The sequence below is a fragment of the Bombina bombina genome, chromosome 1, assembly GCF_027579735.1.
Source record: "Bombina bombina isolate aBomBom1 chromosome 1, aBomBom1.pri, whole genome shotgun sequence".
Classification (NCBI taxonomy): domain Eukaryota; kingdom Metazoa; phylum Chordata; class Amphibia; order Anura; family Bombinatoridae; genus Bombina; species Bombina bombina.
In genome coordinates, this window is record NC_069499.1 from 806,433,227 (window position 1) to 806,445,329 (window position 12,103).

Below are 12,103 nucleotides of genomic sequence, written 5' to 3' on the forward strand. Positions count from 1 at the left end.
CAGCCGACTCCTGTCTCCTCCGCCCCTGGGGCCACTTCTCGAAACCTCTCCCACTGGAATCGAGAAAGAGCATCAGCTATTATGTTCTGACAACCTGGCACATGAACAGCTCGGAACAAGACATTCATTCGCATGCAATCCAGAACAAACAACCTCAGCAAGCGCACTACCAGCAATGAGCTAGATGTCAGCCTGTTGATTGTAAATACCACACCAGAATTATCCGTGTGAAACACGACCCTCTTGTCCTGCAAACAACCCCACCAAACCCTCAATGCCACCAACAAAGGAAATAGCTCCAGAAAAACTAAGTTCCTAACCTCATAAGACCAACCTCCTTCCACTCCTGGGGCCACACAGCTCCGGTCAAGTGCCTCCCGCCTCCGTCCGTCCGTCAGCAGCCTCCTGCGCCACCATCTACTTTCGGCCCTCTGCTCCTCCCCTGCGACTCACCACCGGCGTCTCACTCGCGTATCCTGCCTCTCCTTCCTGGACCATCCTCTGCACCCGCTGCTCCGCACCTCTCTTCCGACCCACCGACCGGCCTCTGGACTCCCCACCTGCTTGATGGGGCCCAATGCCGTCACCGCTCCTGCCACTGCTGCCATTAGGGGATAAACGCTCCGGAGGCCTCGACCGCCTCAGCGGCCTGACGTTCCTGGTCCCTCCTCCATCCGCCGCCTCCGCAGACCCAGGGAGCTTGGCAGCAGCCAGGTAATCCTTCAGCCATGCCGTGCCCCTTGCCGCAGCCACCCGCTGAACTTCCTCAAACACACTATCCATTCTCTCAGGCCACTGCAAACGCAAGCTCCTATACTCAAACTTCACCTTGCGTTTGCAGAGGCAAAAGAGAATGGATCACTTCCGGTACCCCCTTATATACCTTCCCTCCAGGCTCCACCTATCCTACCCTAGACTGCTCCATTACCTGAATGGGGTCAAATTCCCCTCCGTCCAGGCTCTCCACCAGGGAGCATTTACTGTGGTTTTGAAAACTGCAGCATTCTCCCAGTCCTGTCTCTTTGAGCTTCAGCTGCTCATTAAGGTCCTGAAATTTAAAACCTCTCTGCTCAGGTGAGATATTCTAAAGTGATCGTCCAGCACTGTGAGATCCCTAGTGAAATATTTAAAAGGCAGATTTTGCTTTGCTTTTTCAAGGGGTGTTTCCTGCATTTCTTTATGCGAAGGACAGTCAAGTCCAGTGCAATATAGCACTGCATAACATGACATTTCTGCTGCATTTACACTTTGTGATTTCTATTTTATATCAATTTACATTTCAGATTAAATTTTATTACATTTAAATTTTGTATTTTATTTTGTATACAGCAGTGTATATAGGATTATGATTTTTCAAATTCTGATTATGCCTTCACAGTTTCTGTGAAACTTTTACAAATTATGCTCATAGTTTGTATGTATATGTGTATCTTTTTAGTACTGCCTACTTGACTGCATAGTTCCCTCCCCCCTCCTCTCTGAGCCATCCACCCGCCTCCCTTGTTCCCTCCGGCAGGTCTCCCACTCAGCACCAACATATGATTGTTACAGAGAGTGACACAGTCAATGTAAAGGCACTTTTCATCCCCAAATTCCCTCAGTTTAACCCCTTGTTCGTGCAGTTAATTAAAAAAAATAAAAATAAAGATGCTCTTTTTTTTAAAAAAAGGAACTGTCCACTTTATTTGGGGGTCAATTGGGGCACACTTTTTTAATTAACCAGAGGTCTGACCTCTGGTTAACTGTACTAAGCGCAAAGTGTTTTCACAGGCTTGTGGGAGCATTAACCAGCCACATGTAATGGCTGTTTATTTATTGTGCGCGGGGGGAAATTTGCCCCTTTACGGGCGCATGTTAAAACACTGCTCCACTTGTAATCTAGTCCTATATAGGTGACAAATTGTTTCCTCTGTATATGGGGATAAGTCAAAAGATAAAAATGTTAACTTGGCTAAGCTGTAAGGATATAGATCTGTTCCAGTGATAATTAATAAAATAAAAAACCAAAAGTATAGAGGTAAAATCAGGTAAAATAAGTAAGTTTCAAAAAATAATAATGGGGTCTTTAACAATTCTAACATGATGCATTAATGATTATGTATATGTAGTAATTAGCAGACAGTTTCTCAGCATTGATCTGCTTTTTCACCTGTTAAGTATATGAATGTTGGTGATATCAGGACTAATCCATTTGAATAATAAGTATTTTGTGTATATGTAGTTTTTTTTTGTTATACAATTTTGCACATCAGTCATCTCAGTAGTTACATTTTGAAAAGTTAGAATGAGCATGGGAGACTGTTGCAGACAACAGTTTTCCTTTCCCAGAGGGTCTGAATGGACATATTACGCTAATACAATATGTCTATGATTGGCGGTTCGTGGCGATACGTCACTTCCGGTTAAGGAAAATACAGACTGGTAGATGGCTATTTAAAAACAGGTATTGTAAGCTGACGCAAGCGAAATGCGTCAGCTGATGCAAAACGGTAGGTGAGTTTATACTGCACGCTGAACGCCAAACTGCGAGTGATATTTTTTAAATTTGTACAACAAATAGATTGAACGTTTTAACCTACCTATGTCTAATTTGATTGACAATGTGCTGACTATATGCAAACAACTTTCCTAAGCTGCTTACCAACCATATATTTTACTGATTTCTGTTTATCACACGGATCCCTATTATAGGTGGACCGGGTGGTTTATGGTTGTCTATTAGCCCATCCCTGTTTTGATCAACACCTTTTTATACAGGTGCTGCAATTATCTTCGTTTTGTTTATTCATGACTTGAAAATCCATATGCTCCTAGATTATCACTTTGTCAGGGTTACTGCTTACTAATGATCTGTCCCTTTAAGTTCTCCCTATATCAAGCACTTCCCCCAGCACTCATTGCTGGTTAATTGAGAAAGGATTCACAGATCAAGCGTGTCTCTGAGAGTTTTCCACACTCTCCAACAGCCTCTCCAAATTTCTATTTAAAGAGTTCCTAAAAGTTACTGATAATATCTCTTATTTTCTTTCCTACCTAAAGCAGCACTACTACCTTAATCCACTACTGGAATAAATCACCTTTTGCATGGAAATTAACAGACTCGACATCTCATCCTGAGGCTGTTACAAGGTAACAGGATTTGTAAGCCGCTTCAGACACAGCACAGCGAGTAGCGGTGACGTCATCAGCTGCAGCCAACAACCGCTCTCCCTGTGAGTACCACGCTGCTGCTCATAGCAAACGGACACAAGTATCTAACTCCTGGGTTTTCAGGTCAGATCTATTTAATCCATTATTATTCGTTATTCTCACACAACTTGATGAACTATACCTGCCTAATCAAGGGATATAATTATTTATGTTATTGCTTAATTTGAGCTGCTTGCATTTACAACTGCCCTGATAGTATTGTACAGTTTATGAAGTCAATAAACTGACACTTATTGGGCAAATATTAAAACATTATAAGAAGCATTAACAACTAATTCATCAAGCTTCTTTAATGTTACAAATCAAATTTTTGAGGCAATTGCTGTTTTTGAGTTACAACACAGAATTAAAGGTTTGTTCAAATTGCTACTATTACACACTTTCTGTTTTAGGCTGCTAATTACAACACAAGTGTTTTGCAGAAATTTGAATGCTGTTATTAAGACAGACAAAACTTAGGTGACATGATGTTGCATGCTTTGTTTTTGCGGAATACTGGAATCTATGCCACAAGGTTTCTACTCTTTTTTTCATACTGAGGAACGTTATGACTCTCCTTCAAAAATCTTTGGCAAATGCAATTTTCAGCTGACTTTATTTACTATGCAATGAATAAAGGAGCTGCCATTCAATATGCAGCACCTAACTTATTTGATTCCCATTTTTTATGCACTGTGCTATGATTTAAAATCATTTTGCTAATTCTTCTTTCGCAGGTGGTTAGAAGTACTTTTACATTTGAAGTGCAGAACATTTCAGATCACATATTAAGAGTTTACAGACCATAAGATAAATTTGACTGAAATTTTCATTAAATAAATATTCTTTCGTCACAGAACTCCGGCCTTGTGATGCTTACTCTTGAAAGAGGTGCTCTTTTAGAAACAAACAAACTATACTATGCAGGACAAAGACCCTCACAGGAAGGTATGAAATACATAAACAATGAGATCTTTCACCCAAAATCAGAATCCTAGACAATGAAGATAAAATAGTCAACTCTGTAGTTAACCAACGGTGGGAAACCAATATGTTGCATGAGCAGAGATTGAAATCAACCCTTAAAAAAAGCTTAGTTATTGACTTGAGTTATGTGTTGTAAAGAAACCAAAATTACAGAGGTTAATGGGTTGGTAAAGGGCTGGAAAGAAAAGAGTGACAATGAAATGACAGAGTGTTTACTAAAGCATCAGGAATTGATGCAAACTGGACACCTATTCCTATACATTTTTCTATATATTTTATCTTTACATTTTTTTACTTTGGCTGCACAATATATTCTGCCAATGGTAATGTTCCCCAGTGATTTACAATGTATGTCTAGATTAGAGTGATTAGTTACTACATTTCAATGGGATAGTCCCCTTTCCGAGAGACTGGTCCTGTTGACCCCAGAAAATCTAAAATCATTCAACATTTTTTTATTGTAGTCATTTGAGCTTGCAGGAAGCTCCAGTTCATGCCAGATACCGTAGAGTTCCTGTGTAACTCAATTTTTCTTAGGAGCAATAGTCAGAGCAAAAATTATCCTAAAATATTCAAATCCCCATATGCTATATTATGAGTGTCTACAACTATTATATACACTTATTCTTGACTATAGTACTTAAACTTAGTAAGCTTAGTATCACTCCACACTGAAAAATGCAGTGTAGGGCTTAGTATAAGCCTGGAGCAGTCTAAGGGTTAAGGCTGTAGGAGAGTGGGTTAGAAGAGAGAGGGAAGGTGCTGGGTGCAACATTGTTGCAATTTAGGGTAGGCCCCTCCTTACCAGTAGATAAGCCAAGTTCTCCCTTGCAACTTCCTCTTCTTCTCCGGATCCTGGCTGAAGCAGTTTTTTCTTAGCAGTTCTGTCATCACCAGTGCAGCTATGCATCGTTCCAGGCGTTCGACTCTGCCTCCCAGACGTTACCAGTCGGAACAGGAACCTCCTGCACCTGCAAAAGAAAAAATAAAGATAAGTGTTCAATCTATTTCTGAGGATGATTTAGATATCATTCCCCCAACTCAATATACTACTGTTGTGTCAGCCCAGGTTCATAATGTGGAAGAGCAGGGACCTATTGATATTGAGTTAGCTCAGGAATCCCCCAGACCTCAAGCATTGCAGACCCAGCAGGCTAATTTACCCCTTGATAGTGTACAGGCCTCATTTTTAAGTGCTGTACCCCCTGCTGCTATGTCAGCAGTTTCTGACCTATTGAAAAACATAATATCCGCTATGGCTGCAGCCTCCCCAGGGCCCAGTGTGACACCAGCTGTTTTCCCTCCTGATCCTTCTAGTCAGGATCCGGATCCTGCTTTAACTACCCCCAGCAGGCATCGCCCTTTCACACCTCTCATTGAGGCACCACACGTGGCAACACGCGGTCCCCAGCCCGGCCGGAACATGGCCCCTGTAACGGCCCCTCAGCCCTCAACACCCGGACTTGCCCCTGGTCGCACCATACCCGAGGCCCATGCCATCCCAGGGCCTATGCTGCTCCCCCCGGGGCCTAGCGATCTCCTTCGCCAGCCGCGTGGTCCGGGTCCGACTTCCGGTGTCAACGCCATGTTAGTGACGTCACCGGAAGCGGACATCGGCACTTCCGGCTTGGCAGATTCCCGCGCGGTCACAAGGACATCGGCTCCCGGGGCAACGCCACTCGCAGGTGAGCACCGAGAGCCGTCCTTGGCCGTTGGCGGGTTATCAGTGGGGGGTCAGAGGGGCATTAACAGCGCAAGCAAACTGCGCAAGCGAACGGCACATTTGAACGTTAATCCTCAGGGGCATCAAAGGGGTCGCTCCATCATAAGAGGTAGTACCAGGCAGATAGCCAGTGATAGGGGTAGGGGGAAACGCAGAGTTAACCCTTCCAGGGCAATGAGGCCATTACAGTTTATACAAATGGGAGATAACGCAAATGCCGTTCAGCAGGCCGCTCCCGATGTTATTAACCCACACAGGGCTGATAGTGGTTTAGTGCAAGCGGCCGCTCAGCCGCATGATATTGTGTCTAATAATAGCCTGCATGTGAATCAAGGCAATGTTCAAAGTATGCATGTTAATCAAAACATTGAGCATCATTTACCGTCTCATCATTTACCATCCCCCATTGGTGTGAATGCGGCTTTGAATGGTGTGAACGTACAAGCAGCTCCTCAGGGATATAATACACCCCTGGTTGGCATACATAATGCGAATGTGCAATCTTTAAGCCAGCTACAACATCCCATTATGTTAGGCATACAAGGAGTACAACCCCTTGATCAGGGTATCCACTCCCCCATTGCAGCCACGCAGGGCGCTCATGCACACTCATTAAACCATGCACAATCAATAAGCCAGGCATGCCATAACCCTATTGTAGACCAGCAGGGTGTGAATGCTCAGACATCTGCGAATGGACAGTCAGTGAGTCAGGGATTTCATACACCACTTCATATAGCTCATCCACCCCTTGCTACTGATAATCCAGACACATCCATTGGGCAAAGTGCTCGCCAAATTCTTTCTCTTTTGCAGGGGGCAATTGGATCACAAAGTGCAGCAAAAACACGGACCAACACTGCCACAGTCATGAGTGGGGCGGATGCAGAAGTTCCAAGCAGCATTACAGCAGGAGCAGCAGCCACCACTTCCACTGCACAGCAAGGGTCTTCAGGACTCGCCCTCCAAAACCAGCCAGCAGGCCAGCCCGTTTCCAGCATGGGTCAGGGACCTCCTGCCATTAGTCACGGTGAGAATGCTTTATTTACACACAATGACCATTCTTCCTCTGACTCATCCTCTTCTGACTCAGGGTCTGAGACTGACTCTTCCTTGGGTTTACAAGGGGCAGGTCAGAAGAAAATGTTTAGAATGATTAAGAAAATTTTAAAGAGGGGGGTCAAGCCAGATACTAAGCAGGACAGCGCCAGTAACACCGCCCCGCAAACCCCATCTACAGAGGTGCCAGCTGAACCTCTCCCTACCAGGGCCATCTCCGAAAGGCGAGCAGCCCTTTACGGGGACGCAAGCCCAGGAAAAATATACTCATTGCATAGACACCTGCGCAAAAAGGTGGTCAGTAGAATCCACCGTGGAAAATATGTTAATATCTTTGACCTTTCGGTGGAGGCGTATAGGCAGAGAGAGAGGAGCGATGAGGGAACAGGGCCTAAAAAATTTAAACGCCCAGACACTTTTGATGAGTGGCTCCAGTGCTTCAGGGTTTTTTCCTCCTGTTATATCGAAAAGTACCCCTCCCAGAGTTTGCCTATCCTAAAATACACGGACACTATTCACTGGATTCAGCGTAATCACAGTGAAGGTGTGTGGAGGGAATATGATGCTGAGTTCAGGAGGAAAATGGCAGGAAATCCTTCCCTGACTTTTGACTCTACTGATAACCAGTTGTGGCAGCGAATGGACCCAAAAGGGGGTGCACCCGCTGCTGCAACTTCAACTCAGCAATCAGCGCAGCAGTCCTTTCGCAATACCAGAAGCAGGAAACGGGGGGGAACCTGCTGGCCCTTCCAGGACAAAAAATGCGAAAAGGGTAGCGCATGCACCTTCAGACATGTCTGCAGGTACTGCTCTGGTCCACACCCTGGCAGTGACTGCATCAAGCGAAGGGACCAGACCAATAAGCCCCCTTCAGCAAACTTGGGCCAGAAAGGCGGAAACGCCAATTAATGTACATGCCATGGCACCATGGTTGTGGGCTTACCCAGACCAGGCGGCGGCACGTATGTTATGGGAGGGTTTTTCATTTGGTTTTCATATCCCCACATTTAGGCAAATCAAGGGTAAGAGATTTAATAGGAACCTTATTTCAGCATACCAACACCCCCAAGTGGTGAGGGATAAAATTAATAAAGAAGTGACTTTAGGGCGAATGGCGGGCCCCTTTGCTGCCCCACCTTTACCTGATTTGGTCATTTCCCCGTTGGGGGTGGTTCCCAAGAAAGAGCCAGGGAAGTTTCGCCTCATTCAGCACCTGTCGTACCCAAAAGGTAGCTCAGTCAATGATGCCATTTACCCCCAACTCAGCTCGGTGCGCTATCAATCCTTTGATAGCGCACTAGACCTGGTCAGGAGGGCGGGTCATGGTGCTCTATTGGCGAAACTAGACATTGAGTCGGCATTTAGGCTTCTTCCACTCCACCCCTCAGTTTTCCATCTAATGGGTTGTAAGTTTGCAGGTGTGTACTACGTGGATCGCTGCCTGCCCATGGGCTGCTCTTTGTCATGCGCCTTGTTTGAGGCGTTCAGTAGTTTCCTTCATTGGGTCGTAGCTTCAGAAGTGGGCAGCGATCCCATAGCACACTACCTGGACGATTTTCTCATTGTAGGGAGAGCAGGCTCCGATGATTGTTTATCCACAATGAACATCATGCGCAGCGTCATGAGACATTTCGGGGTGCCCCTAGCAGAGGGCAAAACGCAAGGCCCCGCGTCCTGTTTAGTTTTCCTGGGAATCGAAATCGACACCCAGGCTCGGCTCTGTAGGTTGCCACCTGATAAAGTTCAGGGCATGCTTGAGGCGGTCAGAGCGGCAGTCTCTAATGCAGTTATTTCCCTGAAACAGTTACAATCCCTGTTAGGTTTGCTTAATTTCGCTTGCAGAGTTATCCCCATGGGTCGGGTTTTTAACCGTAGACTGGAAAGACAGCTTAGTGGTAGGTCAAACCCGAAATCAAAGATAACCCTAGGGAGTGAATTGCTGGCTGACCTGGTAGTCTGGGAACAGTTTCTCACGCGATTTAACGGGATTCGGGTCTGGCGTACCCCTCCCATGTCTAGCCAGTTACTGCACCTTTTCACTGACGCAGCTGGATCGCACGGTTACGGGGCCTATTTCCAGGGAGAGTGGAGCGCGGAGCCCTGGCCGGAGTCCTGGGCCCCGGCGGGCCTTACTCGAAACCTGACTCTCCTGGAGCTATTCCCCGTGGTCTTGGCGGTCGAGCTGTGGGGTGGGAAGTTGTCGAACGGGACTGTTGTGTTCTGGACAGACAACATCAGTGTGGTCTTTGCGATCAATAACTTGTCAGCCACCTCAGCAAAGGTCATTACCTTGCTGCGCCACCTGGTGTTGCGCTGTCTGGACCTTAACATCCAGTTCCAGGCCCGTCATGTCCCGGGCGTCGACAATGTTGTAGCTGACGCCCTGTCACGATTCGAATGGGCGACATTTCGCAAGTTAGCCCCCACAGCTGCAGCCGTGGGCTTACGCTGTCCTGATTTCCTTTGGCAGCTCGTCCTTCCTGGATAGCCTTACTGCCGTTGGTCCGCTCCTCCTTAGCACCATCCACTTGGCACGCCTATGCCCGCATGTGGTCTGAATGGGACGATTTCTGTGCGTCCAGGGGAGCCGACGCTGCTCAGGGGTCTAGGGACAACTTACATGATTGGCTGGTGAGTTTGCATGCCTCTGGGGCCCGTCAGGGGGCAATACAGTCTAAATTGGCCGCCCTCTCATTTTTCTATAGGGCATTAGCCATTCCTGACCCAACCAATTCCTTTTTTATTAGGCAGGTGATCAAGGGTTGGGGCAGATCGCAGCAGCGGAAAATAGACACGCGCGAACCCATCACCCGCGACCGCCTGGAGCGTTTGCTCTTGGCGCTCGACGTGGTCTGTAGATCAGATTTTGAAGCCCTACTCTTCAAAACTGCGTTTAATCTGGCCTTTGCCGCCGCTCTTAGAGTTAGTGAGGTAGTAGCACCCTCCAAGCAGGCGTCTGGGGCAGGTATACAATTGCAACATGTTAGAGCTGCCCCTGATTCCTTACTTCTTTTTCTGCCGCGATCAAAGACAGATCAGGAGGGTAAGGGAACCTGGATCCCCGTTCACCCTCAGGTGAACAGCGCATGCTGCCCGGTTAACTGCGTTAATCTTTACCTGGCTCAAAGGCCGCCTGGCCCGGGGCAATTCCTGGTCCATGCGGACGGCAGATCCCTTTCCAAATTTCAGTTCGGTAGGGTCCTAAAATTGGCGGCAGTCCAGGCGGGGCTGGACGCTAGCAGACTTGCCCCGCACTCTTTTCGCATAGGGGCCGCGACTAACGCTGCGCAAGCGGGCTCCTCGTGCGAGGACATAAAACGTATTGGGCGTTGGCGGTCCAATTGTTTCAGAACCTATGTCCGTCCAATTGTTTAATGTTTAGATGTTAATTCAGGATACTAAAATGTTTGTCTCCACAGGCACTACCCCCGGGGTGAAGCGAATCTGGATTGTGGGCCACTCCTTTGTCCACTGGGCCTCCCTACGCTGTGCGTCCCTCCCATTTGGCCAATCCCTAGGTCTCCCTACCAACAAGGCATCCGTTAGGTGGTTGGGTGATAGGGGGATGTGCTGGCCCCAATTAGCAGGAACCATATCCGAGGCCCTGGTACGCTGGGGGAAGCCTCACATTATTATTCTTCACCTAGGGGGTAACGATGTGGGGGCCATACCAGTTTTACAGTTGATTAAGGTTATGCAGGCAGACATTGGGTGGCTAAGAGTACGCATCCCGGGGGTCATGATAGGGTGGTCCCATATAATACCCCGTCTCCACTGGAGGCATATGTCGGCCCATACGGCGGCATACCGGGTTAGGAAGAAGATCAATGCGTCTGTAGCGAAAACCGTCACTGGGTCAGGTGGCTTCGTGGTACGGCACGAAGCCATTTCGGCTGATAGAACCGAGCTATATAGAAGGGATAAAGTTCACCTTTCTGATGTGGGGCTGGATTTATTCATAGGGGACATTCAGAGAGCTCTGTTACCCCTCCTGTAAATCGGGTTGTGGGTTGGCGGCAAGGGTACCATTAAAATGCTTCCTTGTGGCGGGAGATCCTCGGTCCGGTTGCGCAGGAGAAGGTCCCTAGGGGTGAGTGATGGCCAGACTTCCGGGGAGGAGGGTAGGCCCTCACGTGCACGTGACGGTAACCCTCCTTCCTCCCTTTTGAGGGATGGTCACGTGATCTCTGCAACCCCTCAGCGTCATCTCCTTAGGGCAGAGAACCCTCTGCTGCTGTTCCCGTTGGGCCGGTGATCTCCTGCTGTTCTGGGTAGCTGATCTCTATGCCGCCATATATATTTTCAGTTCTATCAGTTCTATCTAGTTTGTTAGGTTAATAAAATTTTATGGCCTGTGACGGTCACAAAATTTTTCCCATAAAAGTTTGTCTGTGGTTATTTCGCACTACATTCTCATGTACATAGTTATTTAATTAAGTTATGTTAAATCCTCTCCTCTGTGAAGAAGGATCCGGTAAGCATTTAATCCCTTAATGCAGTGTAGGGCTTAGTATAAGCCTGGAGCAGTCTAAGGGTTAAGGCTGTAGGAGAGTGGGTTAGAAGAGAGAGGGAAGGTGCTGGGTGCAACATTGTTGCAATTTAGGGTAGGCCCCTCCTTACCAGTAGATAAGCCAAGTTCTCCCTTGCAACTTCCTCTTCTTCTCTGGATCCTGGCTGAAGCAGTTTTTTCCCTCCCTCCCTTCCCCTTTTGTAATGTTTTAATGATGTGTATTTTCGACGGCACCTTAATGGCAGGGCTATGGCTACTCACCCTAGGCCCAATAAGCCATTACTGTAGGATATGGATCTCCTCTCCCTGTTATGCGGTTTACACGGCTTGGTAACAGGGAATCCTTATCTAGGTGGAAGATCTTCTTTCACCCTGGCGGCGGGAGATCCTCGGTCCGGTTGCGCAGGAGAAGGTCGCTAGGGGTGAGTGATGGCCAGACTTCCGGGGAGGAGGGTAGGCCCTCACGTGCACGTGACGGTAACCCTCCTTCCTCCCTTTTGAGGGATGGTCACGTGATCTCTGCAACCCCTCAGCGTCATCTCCTTAGGGCAGAGAACCCTCTGCTGCTGTTCCCGTTGGGCCGGTGATCTCCTGCTGTTCTGGGTAGCTGATCTCTATGCCGCCATATATATTTT

At 47.4% G+C, this 12,103-nt stretch overlaps 1 protein-coding gene across 2 annotated transcripts; it reads left to right on the top strand.

Annotated features, from left to right (window-relative positions):
* The first annotated feature begins 6,055 nt into the window (after positions 1-6,055).
* LOC128646006 (uncharacterized) lies at positions 6,056-11,025 on the top strand. 2 transcript variants are annotated; one of them, XM_053699392.1, is made up of 3 exons: positions 6,056-6,929; positions 9,429-9,589; positions 10,378-11,025. In XM_053699392.1, the coding sequence occupies exons 1-3, from the start codon at positions 6,074-6,076 to the stop codon at positions 10,393-10,395; spliced, it is 1,035 nt and encodes a 344-aa protein (XP_053555367.1). In that variant the 5' UTR covers positions 6,056-6,073; the 3' UTR covers positions 10,396-11,025. The 2 variants fall into 2 exon arrangements, with proteins under 2 accessions (XP_053555367.1, XP_053555365.1); XM_053699390.1 differs by lacking the exon at positions 9,429-9,589 and having other exon boundaries at positions 10,378-11,023.
* Positions 11,026-12,103: the final 1,078 nt, after the last annotated feature.